The sequence below is a fragment of the Toxotes jaculatrix genome, chromosome 6 (assembly GCF_017976425.1).
Source record: "Toxotes jaculatrix isolate fToxJac2 chromosome 6, fToxJac2.pri, whole genome shotgun sequence".
NCBI lineage: Eukaryota > Metazoa > Chordata > Actinopteri > Toxotidae > Toxotes > Toxotes jaculatrix.
Window position 1 is genome coordinate 28,714,736 of NC_054399.1, and position 26,855 is coordinate 28,741,590.

General features: G+C 41.1%; 1 protein-coding gene across 4 annotated transcripts in view; it reads left to right on the plus strand.

Moving 5' to 3' along the window:
* The window catches only part of nfic (nuclear factor I/C), a 40,692-nt gene that overhangs the window by 6,406 nt on the left and 7,431 nt on the right, over positions 1-26,855 (plus strand). For all 4 annotated transcript variants that reach the window (XM_041040053.1, XM_041040052.1, XM_041040051.1 and 1 more), the window contains exons 2-11: positions 11,247-11,417; positions 11,600-11,776; positions 13,878-14,061; positions 21,112-21,186; positions 22,075-22,149; positions 22,511-22,655; positions 23,888-24,009; positions 25,114-25,227; positions 25,333-25,490; positions 26,104-26,287. In XM_041040053.1, the coding sequence (XP_040895987.1) occupies positions 11,247-11,417; positions 11,600-11,776; positions 13,878-14,061; positions 21,112-21,186; positions 22,075-22,149; positions 22,511-22,655; positions 23,888-24,009; positions 25,114-25,227; positions 25,333-25,490; positions 26,104-26,287 (1,405 nt within the window). The remainder of the gene's footprint in view (positions 1-11,246; positions 11,418-11,599; positions 11,777-13,877; positions 14,062-21,111; positions 21,187-22,074; positions 22,150-22,510; positions 22,656-23,887; positions 24,010-25,113; positions 25,228-25,332; positions 25,491-26,103; positions 26,288-26,855) is intronic.

Below are 26,855 nucleotides of genomic sequence, written 5' to 3' on the forward strand. Positions count from 1 at the left end.
AATGCCCGGTCTGAACAAGGCCCCGCTGTTTGACAATGGAATGCTTGTAATGTGAAGGAGCAGCAACAGGAAATGCTTGATTTGCATTAGCATTTAATGCTCCCGCATTAACAGCTCCACTAGAACAGTGACTGCTGCAGACAAGTCAAAGCTGAAGTTAAAGTTTTACTACAGACTGAAGCTTTTTCACCGCAGAGGCCGACTGAAAGTGGAAGAGCAGCGTGTTTGTGCCCTCTAGTGAGCCGCCATTGTTGGCAACTGAATTGGGTCTGTGTTGTGAGGGCCAAGCTGGATGTTACACTGAACCGGACAGTGAGCCAACTGGGCTCCAGGTGTTTTTCCATAAAAACACTATCAGTGGGCAGAATGGAAGTGAATGAATCAGTAAGCTAGTAGACTTGTAAGCTAGTTTTTTTCCGTGCACACCGAATTATTTGATCTGATCCAGTGAGTTTTAAAGCACTGGACACTCACACTGTGAAGCACAGTGCTCACTGTCATGTTGGGACGTACAGGGACATTACTGGACATTTTGGTGCCTTAGACGAGACGTCCCCTGGCGTCCCTGGTGGATTTTTTTTCATTTGCATATTTTAAGTTTAATAATTTGATAAAACTGTATTATTATAAAATGTAACTTTATTCACTGTCTATTCTATGTCATGCCATCAATATCATCAATAAATTAGGGGCCTTACGTGCACACTAGTCCTGGTGTTAACACAGTCCAGGGCATAATATACAACATAACCTGATTATTCACATGACATTTACAATATTTGCATTTTATTTTCTTCCTTAATTATACAGCTTTCATTACATACTTTAGGCCTACACCAAGAGAGAGGGAGTACGTCGGTGTGAATCTGTCATATCAGAAAGGTCTGGACAGGATATAAACAGACACTCATTAACCTCAGCATGAGCAAAATGCCAGACTAACAGCAGCACTACACAAAGGTGTGTTCACCTGCCAAAGATGATTGAAACAGATGCAAAACAGCTGCCTGCTTTGTTCACTGCTGCTGTTATATAACTGAAACTGAAACTAACTGCTATTTTTATGTAATTTTTTTTCTTCTTTAGCGTTTTAATGGAGCACAGTGGGGCAGTTTTGACAGCTGTCATTCCATGAGCAAACATCTGGATTTATAGCTGATAGGCTGCCTATATCTAAATACCTGGATTTGCCTGCCTCACGACTTCAATGATATCATGTTATTTTCAGGGTACTCTGATAATATATGTGTATTAAACCTAGCGACTCACTGGCTACATGACTCTACATGACTACATGACTGACTAAAGGACACACCTGTGCACATACACTATTGTCCGTAACTGGATTATGATTAATCCTGGTGGATCATATTATAGTGTTTGCATGCAGCATAAGTGACCTGGTTACTCTTACGTGATTCTTACATAGCTGTGTGAGCTGTGCGTGGCCAGAGAAGTGTATCAACAACAGGTTATGTGAGTGGGTAACTATGGAAGGAGTACACTGGATGTCAGTGACGGACTTTTACAAAAACATTTCTTCCTCTTTTGTGGCACCCCTCCACCTGGTGGTGCCCTCGGGGAACGCCTAGGTGGCCTATGCCTAAGGCCAGCCCTGGGGACACGTGAAGAAGGAAGGAAGGTAAAAATCAGCTGGTGTAACGTGAGCGAGCTCAGTCTGTGTTTATATTTATGGCTGGTTTGTTGTTCTAATGTGTGGCAGACTATATGATCAATAAATATCAGATCCTGTATAACGTAAAGACAACCTCAGTGTGGCACTTGGTAGCTGCCTGGAAACGTGGTGCAGCAGTGTTGGATGGATGGATGACTGGTGTTTACATGCTGTTGAATCTGATTGTTTCCCTGCGAGTGGAAAAAGTGGCTAATTTCACTGTCAGTCCTCACTGACACAACTTTGTACAATGCAGTCAAATATGTTATTATTTATATAAGTTATTTTTGCTGCAGAACGGCAGGTATTGGGGGTCAGGGATGTTGGTTTGTTGTGTGCAACAATGATGAAAGGGTGGGTAGGGCATTATATCTTTTATTTATTTATTTATTTTTTGGTTGCCATGCCATGTGCAGATACAGACCAAATATTTTAGTGCTTTTATCAAAAACTCAGCTACAGCCATCAGGATCTTGTGATCTTGTGGCAGAGAGAATATGATGGACTATTCATCATGAAATGAATAACTGTTGCATCCCCATTCCCATTGAACCTGCACAGCAACACTCTGGACGAAGCCATTGAGCTGGATGGACTAACTTGCTGAGCTGACAGGGAATCATTGCTGTGTAGTAGGACTGTGTGTTTATATCCACAAGGAAATGTGCTTGAGTACTGTGGTTGTGTCCAACAGCTGTTCTCCTCTGGTGAAGTTTACAGTGGTGCCAGTCATACAGTCTGTAGAGGGAGCTCACTGCTGTTGTTATTGTAGCTGTCTGCCTGTGAAAGATGTACAGCGGCATCATTGATGAGCAAACAGGTCACCCCAGTAGATTTTTCATCATCGCTGGTGACCTCAGTCATGCAAATTTAAAATACAGTGGACCTTGTTTACATCTAGGTAGTTGCTTCTAATGTAAGAGTGCTCACTCTTAGCCTTATGATTCTGTGGTGTTTGTATTTCTAATTTATGTTGCACTGAGGTCCATGAGGAATGACATTTCCCTGTATTCATGTCAAGCACATGTGTGGAAATAATTGAAAAAGTAAGAACAGGAAGAGAGAAAAACACCCGAATGTTTGTTTTTAAAGGACAAACTATGGTTTTAAAAATTAGAAATAGAACAGTAGGGATTTGAATGTTTGAAATAATTGCTTCACTCTCTCAACACAGACCCTTCAGATATTTGAATGTGCCCTTTTAGCTCTGTGTTTTAGGGTATCTGACAGGTTAACAGGGTAAATGGTCTGGAAAAAAATCAAAACAAAGTCAGCGCCAAAAGACCAGACCATCCTGGGAGGGAGCTCACAGATGCTCAGCTAATCACATGGCTTTTATGCAAGCCATTCAATTAACAAGGACAGTCGGTGAATAAAATAAACAGTATTTAAACAGTAATTACAAAAGACTGAAGTACAAAAAGTGGTGTGATATAAATAATGTAGTATCGACCTAAAGAAAAATAAAATATGATAAGAGTCAAGAGTCTCATCATAGTGGTATGTGTTTGCCATTGTGTTACTGCAGTGTGTTCAGTGCTCATGGTGTGTATGCAAATGTAACTATCAGCAGTTCGGTAGTCAGATCTGAATCAGAACCTGGTTTGGGTCTGGATGCTCAGTCCTGGTGATGCGTTGTGCTGACCTGACCACCCTCTGCAGAGCGTGGTGGTCGAGAGTGGAGCAGCTGTCTTAGACTGCTGATTGTACACCTGTAGAAGTTGGTGAGTATCCGGGAGTCCATCCCGAGCCTCCTCAACTGTTGAGGGGAGGAGTGCCACTGTCTTGCTGCGTTCATGGCCACACTTGCTGTGCCCAGCTCAGATCCTTGCTGAACTTAATCCCCAGCAATTTCTGCATCCTCCTGTAGTCCACGATCAGCTCGTTGGTTTTGCTGATGCCGAGCAGAAAGTTGTTCTCCCGACACCACGATGTCAGTGCTCTCACCTGTGCTCTGTCTGCAGACTTGTCTCCATCTGTGATGATCTGCCGATGATGGTGGTGGTGTCAGCAAACTTAATGACGGTGGTGGAGCTATGTCTGGCTGTGCAGTCGTGGGTGAACAGGGAGAACAGCAGTTGGCTGAGCACACATTTCTTGGGGACATCGAGAAAGTGGTCTTCGTAGCCCACTCCACATGTAACTGGTGTTGGAGCCACTGTAACATGACTCCACCTTTTCCCTGTATTGTCTCTTGGCTGTTTTTATTGTCTTTCTGAGTTCATAACGGACTTTCCTGCACTCGTCTGGGTCTCTGGAGTGGACGGCTGCTGTCAGCTCTCAGCGCCGAGCAGACCTCTCTGTAACCCACCACTCCTGGGATAAGTCCGTACAGTCACCTGCGGAACATTTGCTTTTGTATCCCAAAACGTACTCAGTGTCTGAAACTGTGCTGTTCATAGCAGTGATCCGGAAAACGTCCCATTCTTTGGTGTGAATGCAGGGTCTCTGCAACCACATCACAGAAACATAGCCTATTCTCTGTGATCTCCTTTTGATAACTGATGTAATAACTGCTGTAGCATTTTTTCACTTTCATTCACTGATCACCTCCCACTTTCAAAAGCTCTGAAACCTTTCAGTATAACTAATTGGAAATCACTGAAGACTTGTAACGTAATAAATGTAATACACTGAGGATGGAGGGGCTCTGAAATTTAGCACTGAGCACTGAAATAGCACTGTGTGTGTGTCAGTTATGAAGCTTCGACCATAACATGATGCAACCAACTGTAGGTCGCAGTGCACACAGTGGAGTTAGGACTGACGAGGACATTTAACTGTTTAAACTTGTTAATATATTACAAAGATCATTCCACATTATAAGACTACAATAAATCACACTTTGTTAACACTTCACTGATATGGACATTTTGCTTTAGTGATTTACATGAAAAAAATAGTTGATTTTTGTATACAAACATTAGAAATGAGTAGACAATTTCTTTGTGTTAAGACTCCTTGTGTTGATGCGCTGTACGTCAGGGGAGGAAAGCAGGTATTTATTACAGCATGCAGGCACTGATGGCTGGCAGCCCGCCCGATGAGGCCAGAGGATGTACGCCATGTTAGGGAACTGTAGGTGTCTGCATGAGTAGGTCTGATGTGCTCTCAGTTGTGATGCACCATTTAAGTCAAAGTAACAGACATTGTAGTGAGTACACACACTATTAGTCAGATGTAAAATAGAGGTTACCTGCTTTAACATAACTGTACTAACAGCAGAGTGCTGCATGTGGCTTACTTAGCTGTATTTAACAGAGGTTATCCATCCCACAGCTCATTCACTGTCTCTGGCTCTTTGTCTTCCAGTGGTATTATTAGATCTGTAACTAGCAGTTGGCACAGCTGCATTATTTATGGCAGTTTAGCTTTGTTTTACTTCTTCATATTATACTACAAAATCTTACTGCTGGAGCTCAGGTGGAAGCCCCCCCCCCTTTTGCTGTGATGTTGTGCAGAATCACTTTTTATCTGCTGTGTCTTGGCGGCAAGTGTGCAAAGCAACAATACACTTAAACAATAAAGTCACAGATGTTTGTGATTTGCCATGATAAACTGGTCACATACTGTGTGTATTCACATTATGTTGACATGGCATGAAAAGCAGAGATTTATTGAGTCCAGTTTTCCAGTAATCCAGTATTTCGGGCTAGCACACTCAACAAGTTCTCCAGCCTGAATGACCATATAGGTCGTTTTTGTCTCCACCCCCCTGATATGACCGATAGGAGCGTAAAAATAGAGCTCCTATGGTAGCAGGCATTTCAGCCCTTCATCATCACGTTTACAGTAATGAGCACGAGGAGTGTACCCGAGGCGTCGTATTGGACCTCTGTCATCGGTTATGACATGGTCACGGTTTGGTTAGGTTGGTCCCATGGATCGTAACAAGCTGCTTGCACACATGATGTATGGAGTGAGTTTTCTCTGCAGCACTGTGCAGGCTCAGTCTCACTACACAAACAAATGTCACAGCAAATAAAACGAAACAACACCCCACCAGATTAGAAATAAAATACACTCACATCTATGTCAGTGTACCTTAGATATGATGAAAACTAAATCTGGTTGATTCTGAGTATTTTTAAAACTTCAAAAAAATGTTGGAGTGCATGTGTGAATCGATAAAAATCCAATACCCAACGTGATTCCTGATTCACTCACCGAATGCAGCTGTTCCATTCTGCCTTTGTTGCTTTGAAAATGTTTCAGAGGCTGGTTAAGCAGTTGATTCCTCAGTTGTTTCATACCATGTTTTATGTTTCACAGCAGACTGAAAGCATGTTTGATGCTGATGTTTGATTGATGTGGTAACAGATACTTTGTGGCTGCACAGACTTATATCTGTATTTCCTGAATGAGTGTATTAGAAAACCAGATAATTCCCTGTCCTGCTTCACAGACTTCAGAGAAAAAGCAACAGAAAAAAAACATGAACATTTTGTTTTCCTGTATGTAATAGTAATTAATAACTAATGAACTGTTTATGTCATGTCAGTAATCATTAAATACACAACTGATTTCAGGCTTCAGAGATGCAAGTTGGCTGGAACTGCAACAGAGAATGCAGAGGATAGTGAAAGACAAGAATTAAGACAACTACCATAGACAGATACTACCACTGACTGAACCGGCAAGAAGCTAGACAGGCTTCCTCCCCAATCTGAAAACTAGAAATTCAAGGAGAAGACAACTACAGCACAGCTAAGGTCAGAAAAATTATATTTGACAAGAAATTCTTAGCACACATCTCATGGCCGTCAACAGTGGTTGGAGTCTGCTCAGTTGTTGTGGAGGTGATTCAGTTATTATGTAATTTAAAGAGGAATCCCACAGTGATTTCTTTTTTTTTGCACTGCACACAGAATCACAGTTTCTTCTTCCTCCATGGATTAAAAATTCACAATACAAAGAGTCATGATTGACCTTGATGTTTCCTGTCAACAGTTTTACAGACGTCTCTCATATACTGGTGGTCTATGGGGATATGGTGCCTCTATGCATGCGGGCTGCATATAGGCACCATATCCAGCTGTCTTTACTCTGCACCAAGTTATTTCTTGGGTGGCTGTACACATATATTCTTGTTAGCTTACAGTGTGTGATGCTAATACAGGTGATTTAGTGTTTAGTTTTTATGTGTTTATAATTAACTTTTAGGTTTCTGCTTGGATTTTCTTGCCTCTCCCTAATTATGACGTAATAGGCAAGACTCTGAGGTCTGGTACGTATGATGAGCTCTCAGACAGTGTGGGGGCTCCTTAGTCTGGCTGACTGTTGTCCCAGTTTGTGCCTCTGGCACATAGATGCTCATTGCATTAAAATGATGAAGCCTGAAAAACGACGCTGTGCATGCACGAGATTGATTTCTCTGCAGTGGCAGTAAACACAACACATGGGTAAGCCCAGAACTGTGCTATATTTAGAACTTAACGAGATATTTAGGGCAAATAAACAGTAACATTAACCTCGAGGAACATTCACCATCAGACACACACACACAGTCACACTTCTCATAGCTATTTAACTCTGACTAGTAGCTCTCTGTGCTACACTGACCCTCCATGTTACACACTGTGTAGCCAAAGTAGCCATGTCTCCTACAGTCGTTGCTCCCTGGTTCCTTTGTTGGTTCCTCTGTTGGTAACTACATCTGAGGATGTAGTTACCTTCAAGTATGGAGCTTCAGTCACATGGTAACAGTGGTGGTTGTATATGGGGGAGATAGTAACTCCTCTGTGTGTTCAGAGGTGGTCTCTGGTGTCAGATGTGAATGTCCCCCTTCATCTATGTCTGGCCGTCCACTGACTCCTAGTTGATGGCCTTTGACCCTTTCGAGGTGATGCTGGGAGCAGTGGCCTGTCATGCCATCCATCCATTCCTGGGAATTTGTTACAACTACGGAGAAAAAAAATGATGTAGCTGTTTCTAAAGAAAGAGGGATTACGGGTTAGGAGGAGGGATTTTAGATTTTTGGAGGTCAAACACTGTCGCCTCGATTGAAAAGAGAACTTGTAATTAATATCTAAGACTGAGCAGATGACTGAGGGGGTTGGAACTGGGGTTTTGAACCATGTGCTGTTTGTATAACACACTGTGGTGAACTGTGTGGAACCTCTTCGATGTACTTTGTAAGTATGCGTTGTACTATAACATAAACTGAAGTAACACTTTCGTCAGACCTGGCTCAACATCAGGCAAAGTACTACAACACAAAAACCGTGCATAGGCCATTTTAGACACACACAGTGGTGTTAAAGAAAGAAGACTGTGCTGAGAGGATGTACACACCTCATGTATACATCACAACTGGGGCCAGATACATAAAACTAAGCGTATGTGCAGCTTTACATATATCTGTCTTTGTGCATACACAGAGTTTTAGATGTGAATCTACACAGAGTTTTATACATCTGGCCCCAGTTGTCGAGCCCGTGGCTGTCACATGTGAATATCATCATGATGTCATGCATCACTCCAGTTTCGAATTATATTGTTGCGTGATGAGTTGCTGTTACTGTGTTTTTGGCTTGTGTTATAGTGTTGCGGTGCAGAATGAAGAACGTATGCAAAGTGCACTTTATATGCATGTTTTAATTTGCTGGACTGTTCTGTAACAGTCTCTGAAATGGTTTGAGGACTCTGCTTGTCTCTGTGGTCTGTGCCTTGGTCCGTCCAGCTCTTTCACTCATCAGTCACCCTTTATGGTGATTCAGTTGTATTTCTGCTTGTTTTAGTCAGGACTCCATCTATTGCTGTTGGTGATGGTGATGCATGTTTGTCTCTTAACTTTGCCCCCTAAACTTTAAGCCAACACATTGCCATTTTAGGTTACTCTGCTTAGAATTACTTACATTCTGTCATCTCCCACTCTCCTTCATCACTTCAGTTGTTTCACTTTAGCCACACAGTGCAGCTGTTCTCACGATAAGGTTTTCTGTGGCAACTAACCAGAAATAGAATAGTGATTTGATTACAGCTTAAGGATGCGGCTTGTTAACCGAGATGCAAATTAATTATGTGTCTGTGCTGCTGAGTCGTTTGTCAACATAGAAATTTACTTAAATTGTCATTTAAGGTAAGTGGCCACAGAGAGAGGCTGAGGACACAGGCAGATAGCTTCTGGTAGCTGGTTTTAGTATGTGTATTATATGTTTTCACTGGATTAATTGTTATTTGGTGTAATGGTAACATAGACTGTCACCATCTCTGTGCTTTATATTGTCTATTACACAGACAAATAAAAAAGCTCATTACATGGTGAGAAATTTAGGCCTGCTTCTAGTTTCCTTACCGGTTTGTTTCGTATTTCATGTGTCAGTGTGTGGAAGAATCTCTATGGGAGGGTGTGGATGAGATGAGAGAGAACATTTTCAACAGAGAGAGGGGGATCCGAAGGCAAAGGGAGAGAGCTAACTTTGGTCTAAATGGCCAGTCTGCTTGAAAAGTAAATGAGTTCCACAAAGTGCTGTACCCCAGAGCAATAATTCCAAACATAAATCTCCATTAACCTTTCACAACAAACTTACGTGAAAACAGTAATTGTTTCTGTAGATGCAGAAGAGGTGGATGTTTTACTTAACACTCTGTGAATTTGGCTTCAGGTGGTTGTTCATCCATTGGGTAGGGACAGTTTGCACCTCACTTAAAGTTGTTCCATTGCTAAAAACAATAAAGATGATCTAGTGGCACTGGTTCCCTCATAGGACAAACTGCGATTGTCAGACATGAAACTATCGCCCCAGATTCTTTAATCACACACTGCTATTGGAAAAAAAAAAATCAAACTATCCACACTGTTAGCCATTTCACTCCCATCAGGATTTTGTAAAATGAAAACCCTCTTCCATCTTAGACTGCTCAATCCCAGCATGCCCACAACTCTGTGTATCAGGAGACCTTTCAGAAATTAACTTTCAGGAAAAAAAAAACTTTCTAATTTCTCTGACTGTGGCCAAGTAAACCACTCTTCTCAACTGGAGATCATAAACAGCTTAAAATCTCAGGAGATCGGCAAAGACACAAGTCTAAAAAGTTTAGGCCTTCAGCTCTGTCCATTTGCAAAGAGCTGCTTCGTTCACATCCCAGTCTGAAGGAACTCAACTAAAGCTGTATCAGTTTACAGTGAATATCGGCTCATTATTGTATTAAATGTCTGACTTTGAAAAACATTTTTTTTTCTTGAGCATTCACATTAAACAGTAATAAAGGGAAAATCCTGTTTGGGGGCATTAAAGTAATTTGAGGCTGTTACCAACAGAGGGGGCTCACTCGTCCACTGGTTAGTGGTCTAATGATGGTCATTCTAAAAATGGGTTGTATACCCTATATATAGTTACTGCAAGCCAAGCAGATCTGTTGTTATTTGGAAATAGGGCACTCATCAGACGTACAGTCCTGACCATAAGTATTTGGACAGTTACACATCCTCTGAGCTTCAACATGTGCAGTTTGAAATAAAATAATGGAGAGAACAGTGAGGTGCTAAGTTGCCAATTTAGAGTCAGCAGTTAACCTCACCTCCTGTCTGTGGAGGAAACCGGAGCATGCAGAGGAAACGCACACAGGCGTGAGAACATGCAGACTCCACACAAAGGCCCCAGACCCAGGGAGGGTCAAACCCAGAACCTTCTTGCTGTGAGACGACAGTTTTAACCACTGCACCACTATGTCACCCAAAAATAATCTGAGAGGTTTTAGTTAGTGTGCCTGTGTGTGACTTTTGGGTGAATTGTCATATTGTGATTTTGTATAAATGTAATTTGCTCTGAGGTCTCTCCATCAAAAGAAATCTTGATGCCAGTTTAACTAACCTATAAAAAAAAACTTTCACATCTAAATGACCAATGACCAAATTCGTTACATAAGGGTAAATTGTTTTTATCAGTATTTCATTGACTAAATTGAATACAAAATACATTGACATAATTAAATACACTACCTGTTAAAATGTAGTCACTGAATATTTTTAAAACATTTTTTAATGAAAAATAGGCATTAAAAAAACCCCAGCAGCTTAAAAACAACATTTATCTTAGTTTTTAAGCAAGATAGATTTTCAGTTGTGAGGCACCAAAATCCATCGACCTGTGAGCAAATTATTCTTAGATGTTTCAGTTATGTGTCTGTACATAACGGTACATTCGTAAATCTGAACAAAATACACTTGCAGCCTAAAAAGACACTTTGCTTTGTGCACAGAGAGTAAGTGAAATGTGTACAGATTACCACTGTGCTGCCATAATACCATCAGACGATGAAAAGCTAAAACACATTTGGTTTAAACTGCCTCTTCTCTCCCTTCTTCTCTCACATCAGTGTTATATCATAGGGCCAGACTGGTTGAAGTCAGTCTTCAGTCACAGGATGTTGTAGTCAGATGAGAGTATTCATAACACACCCACATCAGGATAACCAAACCCAGCAGGGTGGAAGATTTCAGAAAGTCTGTGAGTGAAAACAGAGCTGCGGTGTGTTGTTGCCTGATCATGATGGTACACTGCTAACTGAGGACGTGTTTAAAGTTGCTTTGGTCACTGATAATTGTGTGTCTCTGTCTGTCACATAGGATGAGTTCCATCCGTTCATTGAGGCTCTGCTGCCCCAGGTCCGTGCCTTCGCCTACACATGGTTCAACCTCCAAGCCAGGAAAAGGAAGTACTTCAAAAAACATGAGAAAAGGATGACTAAAGAAGAAGAGAGAGCGGTTAAAGATGAACTGCTGGGAGAGAAGGCAGAGGTGGGAGAGTTCATCAAACAAACTGAAGACATTTTAGTTGCACCGACATAATAATATACTTCACACATTCCAAAATTACACTAGCCCTAACTTCTCTTAAAGCTATATTAACATGTTATGAGAATTCATTATTCAATACCTTAATTGACACAGCTGTCTTTACAAAATCATTCTGTTCTTAGGTGAAACAGAAGTGGGCCAGCCGTCTCTTGGCCAAGCTAAGAAAGGACATCAGACCTGAATGCAGAGAAGACTTTGTCCTGTCAGTCACCGGGAAGAAAGCTGCGTGCTGTGTCCTATCAAACCCTGACCAGAAAGGCAAAATGAGACGCATAGATTGTCTTAGACAAGCTGACAAGGTAAACATAGTTCTGTTTAACAGTACACGTTCGGTTCCACTAGTTCTGTGCCACAGTCAGTGTTAGATAGCAACAGATATGGTATTAAAGAAAAGTAGCTGAGAAGCTTTTAATGGATAAACTAACAGCAAAACCTCTGAATGTTGGTAAGTTTATATTGTGAAATATTAAGTAAAGTCTAAAATAGACTTTGCATGTGCATGTGCCCACCACTGCAGATGGGTGCAGGGGACCTGGAAAGTCCACTGCTGTCCACAGGTCATTTTACTTTTTTACATTTTTTATATTTAAAATTTGTATTTTTTTGTACTGAAATATTTGGCGCCTTTGATGGGCCAGTTTGCGCACTCAGCTGACCTGTAAAGTCCACAGTTGTTTGCAGTAGCGGGCGCCGGGGACCTGAAAAGTCTACAGTAGACATTCATTTGTCGACTAGTGGCACAACAGACAGGCCCTCTGCGGACATCTGTCTGCCTAATAATTATCAGTGACTTTGGGTAAGAAATCTCTTGTTTCCAGATAGCCAAGAGCGTTTGACACTTCTGTTCTCTTAGCATTAAGGCTAGCTCGTAAAATGTAATAAGCCTAAACTGAGGTATGTTTATGGTTAGGTTAGCTGCCTTATCCGCACAGTCGTGCATGAGCTGAAAAATAACTATATATGGTCTCTTAATCTCACTGTCACATTTAGATGTCAAACTGCTGAATTACTTTTTAGAAGCTAACCAGCTCGCTGTTACTGATTATGCCTTTTAAAAGTAATCAAATTACTCTTAAGATTATTTTATTTCAAAAGTAATTAGTTACGTTACTGGTTACTCGTTCCCACCCCAACCATTCAAAAAACAGACTAACCTCTTTAGTCAGCTCGTGAAAAACTTTATTATAGAAGTGCATTCTCTAATCTCATAATAAACGTAAGGCAGCATATCCTCCACGATATAGCCAGCGATTACTGAAAAGTAATCAGATTACTGTAATGCGTTACTGCCCAACACTGGCCACAGTTATGTTTGAATCAGCAAGTCAGAACAATACTGTAAGTAAATGCGGATGAGAATGGAAGAACTTTTGAACTTGAACCATTTATCGATGCTGATTAACGCGTGTTTTGATATTTAACTGTGCCCTGTTTGACCCAGCTGCCTGGTCCCTTCTGTCTCCTGTGTTGTTATGCAACTCAGACGTCATGTAATTGGATTAGCTATGAAGGACAGACAGACAGACATCTGGTTTCATACGTCTCAGGCTACAATATCTAATCTGATTCATACTTATTTACAACATTACCCACCGTTTAGTTACGTTTATTTTGTAATTTTGGCTTTCATGTTTTGTGAAAATGATTGTGTGAATGAATTCTACACTTCTAGTTATTATTGGTGAAACTAATTGTACCAGCTCAGAAATGTGCCATTATTTTGAGATGGTAGTGTTTTTATTTTTAACTGATAAAAAAGACTCGGTCCAACTCTCCATCCCAATCATTTGTGTCCCTGAGTTAGAGGATGTGAAGGAAAGTGTTAAAGCCTCTGTCAGGGTGAACGCAGTACAGCAAAAACTACAAGAAAAATAAGCTACACCTCAACAGCCGAGAGCTGTTGAGGTGTAGAGAAAACACGGATTTGAAAGTGTTGAGACGTGAAAATGTTTGATCAGTTGGAGGTAACAACATCAACACTGCAGCTGGGCTTAAAATATGGATAAGATGCCAAAGTTAGAGTTTGGCTCTCATTTAATCCTGTTTTGTGTGCAGCATCTAAAGACCAAAAGCTTCTTTGATATCAAACACAAAGACAGGAGTCTATTCATAAACCCCTCTGCAGATACCATCTGATGTTATTTGCTCCATCTCACTTAATTGAAATACACATAATCCCCTTTTTTAGCATCATAAAAGTTGGCTTGCTTGAGGAGTAATGAGATCATAAATTTACAGTCAAACTTTTGACTAGTGTAGATGACTGGAATCTATTCAGTGAAGCAGTATTGTACACATGAAGGGGAGCACTGGAGCAGTGTAACCAAATGGTATATTGTTACACTAATCTTGGCGAGAGTTGGATTCATGTTGTTTTCCAACAATTTTGTCTTGTCCTAGGTGTGGAGGTTGGACCTGGTGATGGTCATCCTGTTTAAAGGAATCCCACTGGAAAGCACAGATGGAGAGCGGCTTGTGAAGGGAGGCCAGTGCTCCAATCCAGTCCTCTGTGTCCAACCTCGACACATCTCTGTCTCTGTCAAAGAGCTCGACCTTTACCTCGCTTACTATGTACAAGAGAGAGGTATGAACCGACACACACTTTAATGCTGCTCTTTCTGTTATCCTTCATTTGTGAATTGAGAAACTGTACTTCAGGTAAAATTTAAATGCAGATTAGGATGATGTGCTGAGTTATTGGCAGACACAAATCTACTGATCTATTGTTACCATTATGCAACCTAGAGGATTAATAAAACACACACACAGATTGGTTTTCTTTGTAAAGACATATCCTTCAAAAGGAGAGGAGACATGAATATTTCTCTTTTTTCTATTGGTATCAGGCTTAGAATTTGCAAACTTAAATTACCTACATCTCTCAAATGAAAGAAGCAGAACAGAAAACTGTATTTAATGTGGATACATCTCTTCTGGCCAGTATCTGATCTGCCTTATCAGGTCAGTATTGGTGCTGATACCAAGCCAACAGATCAAGCGGACACATCCTTAGAAACAGGATCACCTGGAGGAAACCCACACTGATACCATAAGAGATAAGATGCTGTCAAGGCTGAATCAGCCCTCAAAAAAATGTCCTGACTAGTGTTCTTCAGAGAAACCAGATCTGTTGAGGATGTTGCTGTGTGACCAAGAAACCATTGGCTGTTGACCTTGTCCATTGTTTCCATGGCATAAAGTGGACCAGTTCGGGTCTGAAAAACAAGCTCAGAATTAGACGGACTCAAGTGCATGACTCAGAGACACAGATGAAAGCTCAAAACAGTTCACCTTTATTCAGGCTCAGCACACGAAAGCAGACGAGGATAAACAGGAGGTGAAGTCAGGACGAGGGCTGTGGGTGGCAACGGGCAGGCAGAAGAACCAGGCAAGAAAAAGGCAAAAGGAGCAGGAAAAGGCAGAGTCCCAAGAACAGACAGGAGGTCAAAAACATATAAGGGAGGCTGGAAAGGTACAGCAAAGAAAGCACAACAGACAATCTGGCATAGAATAGGTGGCGGTGGGCTGGTATATATAGGAAGTGAGTGGCAGGAGTTGGTTGGTTTGTTCGTTTTCTTCTTTGAAAACTCACCAACAAGATGGGAAACTAATTTTTACAGACAAGAAAAATGAGGATAGTAGAAGAAAAACAACAGACGCACGCTGTACAATGGTAACATGTGGCCACTGTGAAAGTTTTAGCAAACAGGCATCATGTGTAATTTTTCCTTCCTGTGTACTCACTGTAGATGTGTCAGAGCAATGGCTTCTCCCACAAAGATGAGAGCAAACACGTCAAATGTTTCCATTCACATAATTCCCATTTCCCTACCCGTGACATTATCACAGCATTCACAAGATTCCTAAGCAGATGGAAAATGAGGAAAATGTTGTAGACTCAGCATTATTCAAGTCAAAGAATATTACTGTATTACTTTATAGCTGAAATACTTTAAAGTCAAACAGCTACACACTGTATTTAGTGGAGTAAAGAGTTTTTCTTTTGGGGAGTGTGGAGAAAAATGGTTAAATGATTGGATGGAACTGAAGCATTTATCTTCATCTTATCATCTTTATACTTTAAGTTGCATGATTCTGTTAATTCATTAACTCTGTGTGTGTGTGTGTGTGTGTGTGTGAGTACATGTCTTTCTGTGGTTTGAACAAATTCTTGTCTGAAACCATTGTTGTGAGGACATTTTGTCCAGTCCTCACAGCTTCAGAGGGCTGTTTGAGGGTTCAGACTTGGTTAAGACTTGGTTAGAGTCTGGCTTAGATTAGGGTTAGGTTAGGTTAGGTTAGGTTAGGTTAGGCAAGGTTAGGCTTAGGTTAGGGTTAGGGATTTAGTTTTTCATGGTTAAGGTCAGGGTAAGGGGCTGAGAAATGTATAAGAGTGTCCTCACAACTAACGTAAGGCAAGACTGTGTGTGTGTGTCAGTACTATGAGTGTTGATGTGGGCTCCCATGTTATTTTTAGCTTTGCTGCATCTCTCAGACCAGGGAAACAGTGATGGAAGACCTAGATCTGATTTTCTAACCAGGCTAACTGTAAGGAAGCGAGCACATATGACTTTGTTTTCAGTGAGAGAAGAAGCTGTTTCACCTGTGAGAAAACACAGTGTAATTACTGTGTATACAATATCACTCTACATTCACCATCACCATATACTACTAGTGTAAAGTGTAAAGACAGCAACACTTAACTCTGGTTACAACTACTCTTATTTTTTACCTTTAAACAAATATATTTTGACATTAACATTTGTAATTCCAACACTGCACACTGCAGAGCTTTCAGCTGCATCCCACAGTCTTCACTGGCAAATGACCGAATGACCAAAGTATGAAATGTCATGTCATGTCATGTGACAGCAAGGTCCGGGGTGGGGGATGGTAGATGGTCTCTGGTGTCAGCCGTGAATGTCCTCCTTGAATTTTCTCTGGCTGTCCACCCACTCCCGGTTGATGACCTTTGACCCCTTGTCAGTGGACACTGTGAGAGGTTTTGGTCTGGTGTTCACAGACGGATCGGGGTGTCACTCCAGTCTTCCTTTCATGGGACGTCCTGTTGTTGGGGTGTACCAGCAGAAATCATAAGGTGCAGAATGGTTTGTGGGAAGATTTTGAGCTTGTAAAGTAATGCTCAAATTCTTCCAGAGTTTGTAGTTGTAAATCAACTTTTTGTAAAGATGGAATAAACCTGCATGAGAAATTCAGGTTTGTAGACGTGCAGAACTGTGTAAGAGGCCTCTCACCACTCATCTTTCATGTTGTCAGGGATGGTTAGAGGTCAAACTGAGATCCTTGTCTTCGTAAGTGTTTCACCAGTCCTTATGCTCATGCCATGTCTTCACATGAACAGAGGTGGCTAAGAAAAACTCACTGGTCAGCTTACTATGTGGACCAAGTGTAAACATATTTGTTTGACCTGATGACCTGTGATGACACCTGAACCAGCTTGAAGAAGGACCTTTAGAAGTGTTTGAATGCTCTGATAAGTGGTGCACCTTCAAGCTTTGATTATTTAGTTACACATTCTGCTGCCAAAAATCAACATTGGACTCAAGACTAAGAATATTAAGAATTAATGAGGCAATAACTTATGAATCTTCTCGTTTGACATCAGTAAACTGATATTTACCATGTACAGACATCAGGATGTGTACATTTAACATTTCACTGGACACATTATCTAACTTAATTTCTAAATATTTACCACATATTTGAAAGAACATTTTAATAAAAGACACCAGAGAGAAAGTCTAACACTTTGTATACCTTAATTATTGAACTAACATCAACATCATAGGACAGTGAGAACCAAAACCAGAGGAACGGCAGTAGAAAGGAGGAAGAGTTGAAATATAGCAGAGGGGTGAGGCAAACTGTACACAATAATGCATCTGAGTGCACAGTGTTTAAATAAGCAAAAAGTTCCAGTAATCCAGAGGATCTGTGAATCTACTCTATATGTATAGAACAGAGAACGTGAATCTGTCCAGTAGTTCCTAAGATATTTCATTCTGGACCAAAAAATGTCCTGACACTTTAGAGGAAAGTTACTGTGCCAGCAAAAACATTTTATCCATGTGGGAGTGGGAATAGCCACACCAAATTAAACCAAATTCCACACCACATTGCAGCCAAGTAGTTTGCTGACCTTGTCATGAACCAAAATAGGGAACTGAACCAAAAGAAGAAACTGAAGGGAAATCGTCCCAACTGCAGCGCTTAAAAGGAGGTCAGAAGGCTACTTAGACCTTTGACTGTTCATATCAAATTTGACAGAATATCTAGAGAACACAGGACGTTTCTACAAACCTACATTTTGGCAGGACAAGTGGTTCTAGGTTCTCCAGGGCTGTGGATGCTTTTAAACCATTTTCCGAGCTGTTCGTGGAGCAGACGTTGTCTGAGAACCTCCAAACTGAGTCCTTTTCCTCTCATTGGTCAGTTGAAGCCATTTGTATAACTATGTTTAATGCAACTCCGAGCCGAGTCCAAAAACAACTGAAAGAAAACGCAGTGTTCACATCTGGTTTTTATATTGTGGCCTTCAGGAGCTGTAAGAGGCTCGTTCACTAACACAATGAGGCAGTGGTTTGATGGGACAGAGCAGTACAGATGCAACAGCACCAGCAACTGGTGACACCAGTGGCTGCAGAACAAACATGATCAGCAGCCAACCAGGGGAACACAAGAGGTTTTGCAGCAGAATCTGTTGTGGGCAAGGTCCCACTCATGGTGGTATCACCGTTTTATGACTGTGGTTTTAATATTATGGTTGTACAGACGGTTGTTACTCAGCAACACACTCTCAAAGGGTGCTTTGTTGTTGCATTGTTTTATTTTGTATCTCCATAAACCCACTGAAGGCTTGACTCTAACACTGTTACCCACATTCTTAATTAATGGATCATGGTCCAGATCCCAAATCATTTTCCTTTCTAAAATGTAAAGTAACCGTACTTTACAGCTTGATTTACTCCCTGAGTTTCTATACAAAACAGAGCTACACAGTCACAAATACTTTACTGCTTTCCCTGATGATCTCTTGCACAAGCCCCTGAAAATTTCCTACATTCTTTCCTGCCAAGGCTCAAGATCATTTTTGCTGATCAAATGGGAAAATAGCAGAGTAACCTTGCACAGCCATAACTCCAGCTGAAATGAGTGAAGTCAAAGGGAGTACTGCGCCAGAGAAGATATGAGACCTTACTGATCCAGAGGCCTTTTGACTGCTTCTGTGTAAGACTAATCATGCACACTACATCAACACTTGCACTACTTATTCTGTATTTGTATTTATTTGGTATTTCAGTGGTGCAAACCAGTATGCTCGATGCTCGTCTCGTGACAGTCTGCACTTATTGTGGTGGCAGGGTTTGCAAATGCGAGTTTCCTGCCTCTGGAAGCCTGGTTGCTGACACACATTTCTATCAAGCTTCAAGAATTGTTTTCTCTTTCTAACACAACCACCTCCAAAGAGCGTTCCTCACATGTTTACACGCTGTTTTCCGAATGGTTAAACTGTTAATTTAATCTATGAAAGACTTGCACCAGGTGAGGGGAGGGGGCAGGTGAGGCTCTGGTGGTGTTTCCCTGCCCTCCTCCACACAGAGAGTACACAGAGCGGTGTACAGTCCGTCCCAGGGTGGTGTCACTTTTCTTTCCAGCTTGCTCTCCATTCATCAAACCAACAGAGGAATTCTTATCCTCACAGAGGTGGAACATTTATGATCAGATGTCTCTCTCAGACACAGTGAAATACTGGATCTCTGGACATATCATTGTCAGGATGGATCAGACATGCAAAAAGATTCTTTCCCAGGTGTATTGAAAGGGAAAAAACATAAGGTGTGATGTGGATGAGATAATTCAAAGTCAATAATGATCTATATTGTAATGCTTCTTGTTGTTAATATATTCTTTTAGGTCAGGAGACAGATGTTGTCAGTGCTGTGGTTTCTAGAGTTGATCCTGAGAGCTTGATGAAGTGTTTTGGTTGCATTAGTGCATTTTGGATATGAGATCAACTGTAGTGCTGAGCTGCATGAGGATAAAGAGAACTGTGTGAAGAGTTTTGAAAAAGTGAACTGTGAGTTGTGGAAAAAAAAAAAAAAATCTCACACTAATAATGTGGAGACATGGTTTTGATTTGGTTCACACATATTCAATAAAACCCTCTCACAACAGACGTCATAACAGGAATATTACACATTGAAATAGTTATATAAATAATGGCTTCATCCCTTTCAAGTTGTGAGCCAACCTACTCAGTACCTGGTACACCTTAATGAAAAGTGGCCATTATTAATGTGATTGGTTACACCTGCTTGACAAGTCAAAATGTCTGCCCATGGAAAGGGTCTATAGCAGAGGTCTTCAACAGGGGGTCCGTGACCCCTGCCTAGGGGGTCAGCGGAGGTACTGCAGGGGGGTTGTGAAATTTTTGGTTGATTAGACAATTTTTTATATTTTTTTTATTATTTTTTCCCACAAATTTAAAAACACGTTAACATGAATTGAACATATTAGGGAATGGATAAATGGAGGCAGAAGTTATCTTTCAGTCAGAAACGCACACATTTAGCAACACACAGGACTCCTGCACACTAAGAGGAGGACCCGCCCCTTTCGCTGCTGTGCCAATCATTTGGCACAATTCAGTTGGCCTAGAGCCTGTTCAGTCCCACAGCTAACTGAGATCCCAGACACAAGGAAGCACGCTGCAATATGATTTGAAAAGGAGATACCTATATTTATAAATGGCAGTGACACGGCCACCCTACTCACTGTACCTTGCACATGTTAAAATAAAAACATTAATATATGAACCTGTTTATTGTTTGAATAGCTTAGTACTGAATGCACAATAAGAAGGTATGTTTATACATGGCACAAGGCTCAGTTTAATATAAAACACAATTTTATAAAATATAGGGGGGAAGGGGGTCCCTGCTCCATCTCTCCATCAATTTCAGGGTCCTTGGCCTGAAAACCGTTGAAGACCCCTGGTCTATAGTAATAAAACGTATAACTGTACTCTGCCCTCTACTGGTATAAAATGCGTATAAGATTCAATTTGATGGACAATTCTGATTGATTAGATAGGTGTTAGGTGTTTTGACTTAGTGTGCCTGATCAGTCTTACTCAGTCCAGCTTCAGCTGGAGCAGAGGTCTTTTCAGCCTGAATACATGAAAGCACATCTGCAGGAGCGAAGGGTTTTTAACTAAACTGAGTGAGTATATATTTTTGAAGAAGACCTTTAGAATGAGTATATATTTTTTTAAACTTCAGTTTTTATTTGGTTTAATCCTTAAATCTCTGGGAATAATAATTAGTATAACAGAAAAAACTAAAACTAAAAGGACTCTAATTTTATTATACTGCTTCTGCCAATGTATTATTATCTTATCTTAAAGAGAGCATCTTTAATTCAAAAGGAATTTGATAGTTTTCATTCCTAAGTTTGTCTCTTTTCTGTTCTCTCTCTCTCTTTCTCTCTCCCCCTCTCTCTCTTTCTTTCTCTCTGTGATGTGTTAATCTTATAAGTGTGTTTTGTTAAAAATGTCCTGATTTAATGACAAATCAAAGTGTTTTAAAAATCAGATCTCTCCCTCTTTCTTCAGAGGCAGAGCAGAGCAGCAGTCCCAGTCGTACAGGAGTGGGTTCTGATCAGGAGGACAGTCGAACCACGACCATGGGTACTGTAAAGGATCCTCCATGACAGAGGAACATTCATTCATTTCAGTCTGTATAACGCAGTTATATAAGAGATTATACAAGAAGATGCACTTTGTTACAAATGATTTTGTGATGTACATGCACGTGCACAGTGCTTATGCTTTTTATCTGTGTGTTTCTTTTTCAGAATTTACCTTTTGTTAACTGTCTTTGTTCTGGTCATCTCATACATTAACAAGCCGGTTAATCTTGTAACCAGAAATTAAGGATATGCAAAACATTTGGAAGAGAAGAAGGATTGTAACAGGCCATCAGCATGTAACAGAATTTATGGCCTGTGCCACTGATCCATTACCTGCCTGTCACTTTTGTATCCTCTGCACCAGAGGCTCAAATGATAAGACAAACAGTAATGCAGACTCTGGACTTCACTGATGTGTTCCACATACCAAAACAATTGGCGAACTGGTTTCCTTTCCAGAGCTGTTGGATTATAAGATTTTCAACATATGAAAACATTTTATCCCAAAGCCCATATTGTGCATAGTGTGCTAAATTCCTTTTTTTTTTGAGAGAGAGAGAGATTTTTGGCATGATTATAACATTACAGAATGCAAAACAAAACCAAGCCACACTGAAAGAATAATACAGAAAAAAAGAAAACAAAACATACAGTGAAAGCAAGCTAACAAAAGCACACTGTTTTCTAATAGAATTTCCTCATAGCTTTATACAGAGGAAATACAGTGTATACAACCACAACTTAAAGCATCAGCCACTGTATCTGCTATATATCCACATATCACTAACTAAGTGAATGAAATCAACATCTGAGTTTATTGAACTGTTACCGCTCTACACTCATGCAGACACACAAACCGTCTCACTGCTGCTGTGTGTTTCCACAGATGGTCCAGAGTTCCAGGAGAGTTTTGTGACATCGGGAGTTTTCAGTGTCACTGAGCTGGTCCAGGTCTCAAGAAGTAAGCCACTGTGCACCCTTCACCAAACGTCCTGCCATTTAAAATGCTTATGCAGGGTGACAGTTAGCATAGTGACCCAGGTATCATCTGTTTTCTGTCTGCTGTACAACCTGATTGGCTGCTGTTGTCAGGATGATGAAAATTGGGAGAGAAAAAAGAGTACGCAATAGAAACACAGCAGATTTACAGTAGTCATTTAGTCAACGCAGATAGTTAAGCTATCTGACTAGTATTATGTGTTATGTGACACAGCATTGAACTGGCCAAAAAGCAGAAACACAAGTTTTGAGATGCTGATTTCCAATGTTCAGTTTGTGGGTCATAGCTACAGTGTGTGTGTGTGTTCTCCCTGTGTGTGTAGCTCCGGTCATCACAGGAGTAGGACCTAGCTTCTCTGTGGGGGAGCTCCAGGGTCATCTGGCCTATGACCTCAACCAGTCTGTTAACCAGTCAGTCAACCAGCCAGTCAGCCTCAGACGATCACTGGCCAGCACCTCATCCAGCGGGTAAATACACACACACCCACACACACACACTCTTCCTTGTATATAGATAAACTCTCAGCCACACTCAGGTAGTGTACTGCTGAATGCTGAAATGGCATTGTCCACAAAGATGGGATACACAAGGCACACATTCACAATTCACAAGTATCATCTTAACCTCAGCCTGGGGGGGGTTAGTAGCCTAACATTAAAGAGCCATTCCACCCAAATTCAGAATAAAACATATCCTCTAACTTACTGTGGTGGTATGTTTTGTGAGTTCTGCCTCCACCTCAAAACAATGGGGGTGAAAGTCATTCTGGATCATGCACTGACCTCACTGTAGTCCGTTTTGTACTTGAACCTACTTCCTGATGAAGAAGTAACTTTACTCTTATCAAGCCATTTTCAAATAATGATTCCATTCTTATTGAAGGCTATTGATTTTTTAATTATTATGAACTCATGGTGATGTGTTGGACACTAGAATACCCAGCATATAACCATGACTGAAGCTGTACCTGGGCTGTGACTCTGGCTGTGTCTGTGGTTGTAGATATAGAAATGGCTAACACTAGAACCGTTGATTGTGGCTGTAATCGTGACACATCTGTTACCAATCAATAGACCACAGGGGTTCACACAACAATGTCATCTCACTGTATCTGCACAATCCTGCTATGTGTCATAAACTTGTTTATCATAACAGCCAGAGCCACAACAACCATTGCCATAAATACAGCAATGCCAACAGTTACAGATATGTCATGGGTATAGTCATGAACAACCACAGCTACAACCACAGAGATAGATACTGTCTGTCTCAATAACAGCTGCAATAACAGCCAGTCACAACACAGTGTAGAGAAATAACTAAGCCCACGACTGCAGCTACTGTGAGAGCTCTTGCGCTCTCTGAAAGTGTAATTGAAGAGGAATGCATAAAGTGTTGTTTGGTGAAAAAGAAGCAAAAAAAAAAAATCATTCAATAATCAAGTTGTTGTTGCTGGAATTTTAAATTGAACACCTCACAGATTTGACACAAGAGACACTAAAATGCTCCTTTAAAATCAAATGTAACATCTGTATTTACTAAATGCTTCACTTCACTCTTTACCCTCCAGCCTTTTCCTTGTACCTGTACTAGTTACTGAAGCACTTTTAGCCACTTACCCCAAAAAACACCATAAGAAGATAGTACAAAAGAACTTAAATGTCTGAGTGTCTCAATGTGTCTCTGTATGTGTCTGCAGGAGTAAGCGTCATAAGTCTGGCTCTATGGAGGAGGAGGCTGACAGTCCAGGAGGGGAGTATTACCACTCACCTTCCTCTCCTGCCAGCAGCTCCAGGAACTGGACTGATGACATGGAAGGAGGTAACAGAATAAGAACAAGACTAGCAGTGCCCAGTGTCTGTAACAGGAGACCCAAGTAGCATTTATCACTAAAGCATGAGCATAACTGAATATGTTACTTAAGTACTGAAATCATTATCTGCCAGCTTTGTTTAACACCCTGACTATGATGTGCTCAGCACTTTAGATAGATCCATACTCAAGGACCATACCAGTGTCTGTTATTCCTAAATCCCTCTGCCATTGTATTTCTATCACATATTGTGAATTAGAAGAAGAAATACTACATCATTTATGTATTATTACAACACTTTATGGGGAGTTACTAAACCGTGTAAATTACAAAAAATATATGCTTCCCCCTCATTCTGTTTTGTGCTAACTGATCTAATACTTAACATTATTACACAGGAATGTAAAATATCTCACTGTACAGACAATTTGCAATTCAGTCACAATACACTAATGAATACCTTTGACCACGGAGACAAGACCAAGACAGTTTGCCTCAGCTGTCATGGACAACTGAAGTTAACTCTCTTTCTCAGTCATATTCTGCCGACAGCTAATGTCAATCAGTCATCACTGACTAAATACACAGATCTGTCTACCAAACTTCCCTTTAATATCCAACAGCAACAGCATAACCCTGACATGCCACCATGACCTCTCAAAATACAGACAGAAACTTGCATATGTGAAGATCTGTGTGTTGCTGTGCATCCTAAACAGGGTAAACTGTCTTTTATAATATTAGTATATTTACTGTATTAGTTAAAAACTGAATCTATATGTATGTATCGTTTCACTTCTAGCACACGTAACTTCAGATGAATGGCATGTTGTGCCAAACACTGAGGTCCTGACCAACATCTCTTTGGTTTTAAAGCCTCAAGTGCTTTGAAACTTGATTATAGTGGACTTCGGAAAGACCAAAGGCAACACACAACCCCATCCATGTTAATGGGACGGAGGTTGAGTGTGTATGCTCCCGCTTCACCTACAACTGCACAACTGTGCTTGGTTCCAGTAATGTTATCACGTCTGTGGAGGGTGCGCAACATCATTAGCAACGCCTCTCATCCCAGGCTCATAGCGTTTGCCCTCTTTCTGTGTGTGTTTTAGGTCTGTCTCCTCCAGTGAAGAAGGCAGAGCTGGACAGTCCGTCTCCCCAGGAAGACTCACCGAGACTGGGCTCCTTCACTCAGCACCATCGGCCAGTCATAGCTGTTCACAGTGGTCAGTGGCACACATGCATGTGCGCACACGCACATGCACATACACATACACATAAACATATAATGTTATTTACTGTTTCTCCTTTCCCTCTCTGTCTCTGTCCAGGTCTGTCTCGGAGTGCCCACCCATCTTCATCTCTTCACTTCCCATCCTCTTCCTACTTCCCCCACGGAGCCATCCGCTATCCTCCTCACCTGGCCCAGGACCCCCTAAAAGATCTGGTCTCATTGGCCTGCGACCCTGCCAATCAGAACCCCAGCTCAGTGAGTACAGCCAGTTTAAAAGGTCAACTCTTAGAAGAGTTATGTTACAGAGCTCCAAACACCAGTCCCTTTCTCTGCTACTACTTTACCTGACTGACAGCTAAAGCAGACAGGAGAGTTTTTCACCTCTATTCTAGTTATGGATTTCTTCTACAATAACAACCAGCAACAATAACAAAACATTCAACATGAGAATGTCAACACCGCTGCTGCTGCTGTCACTTTACGTTCCTTTAGATGCTGTAGGTTGGCAACCAGTCTGATGAAGACCTAACAGCTCCCACTTGTGGAGAATCTGAATCCTGCTAAAAATAAACGAGCGGGTTTGTTACAGTCAGTTCAGTGAGGTTCTATATAACTCCAGAAGCCACCTCTTCATGTAAATGTCAGTATCACATGCTTTTTTTCTTACACACTGGGCATGTACATTAGCGATGCATCACTGTCTGTGTCACTGCCTGTGGGCTTCCACACACAGTCATAGTTTAAGTTTCAGTGAAAAGGCTTTTAGCTTCAGAGAGCAAACACATTTAGGTAAAAGTACAGCAGTATTGCACCACATGTTAAATATGAGTCTATGTCATGTTAATATGAATCTTTTTTTTTTTTCCAGCTGAATGGCAGCAACCAGATTAAAGTGCCCAGTCACTACATCTCCTCTCAGATGTTGGCACCTCCTGGACCAGCATCCTCCCTGGCTCCTCCAGCATCCTCCCTCCCCAGGCCGACACTGCCTGCAGAGTCAAAGGCCACTACCACCTCCTCTGATGGGGGAGCAAACTCCCCCACATCACCCAGTAAGTGTTCAAAACACTAACAAGCCTCCATTGACAGTACAGAAGTTAGTTATCACAAAGGGTTTCTTAGTGTAAATACTCCTGGGGGTATTCCAGACTGACAGTGGGTATATTATAAAACTGCTGACATACTTTATGCAGTTTTATATAGCTATAAAGTTGTGTTTTGCCTTGATCAGCAAATCCCATGAAAAGACCCAACTCAACAATGAATTGATCCTGCTAGCAAGCATTGTCTGTATACACAGCTTGATATAGTGCAGAGTGACTCTTACAAACATAAAAGAGCCGCACAAATAGACTGGGTCACGTGTTCACACATTATGATGGCCAAGGCATCACATTATTGTTGCTACATCCTGGAGTTTTACTGACGTCTGCCTGATGCAGAGCCACTGTGTACAGATGTGAACTGCAGCTGTGTAAAATATTTCATTTTGTAATATTTCACCACTATATTCCTTTAACTAAATCCACTGGGTTTCAGTCACCTTTAAATATAACCGCTACGAACTTATCTCACCATGCATTTAGTTGTGAGGGGAGGGGGGTGCCCTGCACTGCATGG